Raw genomic sequence first — 2518 nt, 5'->3', positions numbered from 1 at the left:
TAAGTCTCTTAGGTCAACGCCTTATTATCAGGCTGCTCTATAAGTCTCTTAGGTCAACTCCTTATTACCAGGCTGCTCTATAAGTCTCTATAGTCAACTCCTTATTATCAGGCTGCTCTATAAGTCTCTATAGTCAACTCCTTATTATCAGGCTGCTCTATAAGTCTCTTATGTCAACTCCTTATTATCAGGCTGCTCTATAAGTCTCTTAGGTCAACTCCTTATTATCAGGCTGCTCTATAAGTCTCTTAGGTCAACTCCTTATTATCAGGCTGCTCTATAAGTCTCTTAGGTCAACTCCTTATTATCAGGCTGCTCTATAAGTCTCTTAGGTCAACTCCTTATTATCAGGCTGCTCTATAAGTCTCTTAAGTCAACTCCCGAATTGAACAATGTAATGGAACCATGAGTTGAGTAGAGTTGTGGAACATGAGCGCCCTCCGCTGGGCCCCTGCAGACTTGCGTGGTGAACCCCGCAGACTGGTGCATGGACTCAGGGATGGAGTCTGGACTTTGGTCGGAATGTACAGAATACAAACCAGTTTTATTTGTTGTTTTTTGCATATAAAGATTAATGGGTACAAAGATGAATAAAAAGGGGAAAGACAAGATGTCAATAGTTTACATTTTCTCCTTCTTCCCATTCCGTCAACAAAGAACATGTTATTACATGTTGACATATGAAAGAAGAAGACATTGAGGACGTCATCGTTCAATCCCCACTCAATCATCTGAGTTCCTACGTGGAGAACAACGTGAGACATGAAACTCAAAGCAAAGAAATCATCACAGAGAACTAAATAAATGAATCTTTTGAATAAAAAGTAAATTACACTTTAGACATATTACATATTACTTGTGATTAACAATAATACTCTCTGGTTAAATATTGTTGAGAAATTGATTTTCTTGCAATTTATTGAGGAGATATTCCAGGTGTAAACTCGATTGTTTAACTCTGATTTCTTCCCTGACGCCCTCTGCTCCTCCAGATGTTCCCGTGAGGGCGGCTCTCCTGCTGCTGCACCTCATGCCAGCACTGCTGCTGCAACGACGACCCCCGAGGGCCCCGTGACGCTGAAGACCGCCACCAGCAGCACACCGGTTGCCACGGCGGCCAGCCCGACGCACAGCCCCACGAACACTCGGTCTTTGGACTGCTTCCGGGCCTCTGCGTCGGAGATGTTCCTCTGCTCCCGCTTCAGGGCTTCTATCTGCTGCTGGATCTTCCTCTCCACCGCCTGCAGGACCTCGTTGGTGTAGCACCTCCCGCCGTTGGCCTGGATCACCCGGTCGATGGTGAGGAGGAGGCCCCTCACCTGCATCGCGTTGCTCCGGTACGGGTCCTCCGGGCCGGGCCCGTTCCAGTACTTGTTGTCGATGACGTGGCAGCGGCCGCCGCACTTTGCCACCAGCGAGTCGACCAGCCGGTTGTTGCTGATGAACTGCTGGATGTTCTTCCCGGGGGGCAGCTGGTCCCCGTGGGTGAAGAGGACCGTGGCGAACTTGAAGAACTCCTCGGAGAAGTAGGAGTCCATCTTGGTGATGACGGCCTGCTCCTGCTCCGTGAAGCGCTCCACCTTGAGCACGATGAGGAAGGCGTGCGGCCCGGGGGCGTACTCGGTGACGCAGCGCAGGACCTCGGCCTTCAGCTCTCCCTCAGATCGATCCGTGTCGAAGAAGCCGGGGCTGTCGATCAAAGTGATGCTCCTCCCACACACAGTCTTAGTTTCCGCTCGACACCGGGCGGTTTCCGAGTTGATGGTGTCTCCGATGGTGAACCGCTTCTCTCCGAAGATGGTGTTAGCCAGGCTGCTCTTCCCCACTCCAGTTTTCCCCAGGATGACGATCCTCCTGCTGTCGGACACTGAGAGAAGAAGAGAAGTCCTTCAGTGCTGGTGAAGCAGCAGCATGACGAGGAGCGTCCCCCTTCCCATGAGCCCAACGTGCTTCATGTCATCTGAAGTCTTCCTGAAGTCCACCTCCCGGTTCCCCTGAGTCCATGTGGAGCGCGACCTCCTCCAGAGCCCTCTGCATCCGACATGTCATATCAGTGGCAGGCCGTCCGGCCTTAAGCCTTCTCTGAAGGCCCAAGCGTAATTACAAAGTTAAAGCTAAATTATCATTTCAAAAATATAAAATAAACTTTTATTTTTTAAGAAGGACATTATAACGGCCGCCCGACCCCACAGCTAGCTAGCTTGAGCCCGACCTAGCTTGTACTTGTGTACTCAGTCTCAGCCGAGTACATGTTCCAATTCAAAGTTCGCTTCATGGTCAAAATACCCGCATGGGACTTGATCCTCCCACTTTACCCAGAATGCATCAGAGGAGACTTGTGCGTACTTCCACGATATCAGCCTCATAAAGATATGCGCCGGAGAATTGAGGTTCTGCTCGCTCAGTGAGCTCCACAATATATACATATTAATATATATATACATATATGTATATATGTAATATGTATATATGTGTATATATATATACTAGGGCTGTCAGCGTTAACGCGTTAATCTAT

At 48.9% G+C, this 2518-nt stretch overlaps 1 protein-coding gene across 1 annotated transcript; it reads right to left on the bottom strand.

Moving 5' to 3' along the window:
* Positions 1-512: 512 nt before the first annotated feature.
* Positions 513-2044, bottom strand: LOC130200926 (GTPase IMAP family member 7-like). The gene is made up of 2 exons (XM_056425504.1): positions 1983-2044; positions 513-1887 (listed from the first exon to the last, which is right to left on the bottom strand). Exons 1-2 carry the CDS (start codon positions 2042-2044, stop codon positions 1029-1031), a joined length of 921 nt encoding a protein of 306 aa, XP_056281479.1. The 3' UTR covers positions 513-1028.
* Positions 2045-2518: the final 474 nt, after the last annotated feature.

This window comes from Pseudoliparis swirei, chromosome 10, assembly GCF_029220125.1.
Source record: "Pseudoliparis swirei isolate HS2019 ecotype Mariana Trench chromosome 10, NWPU_hadal_v1, whole genome shotgun sequence".
NCBI lineage: Eukaryota > Metazoa > Chordata > Actinopteri > Perciformes > Liparidae > Pseudoliparis > Pseudoliparis swirei.
The sequence above is the reverse complement of the archived record's forward strand: the minus strand, read 5'-3'. Positions and strand labels throughout refer to the sequence as shown.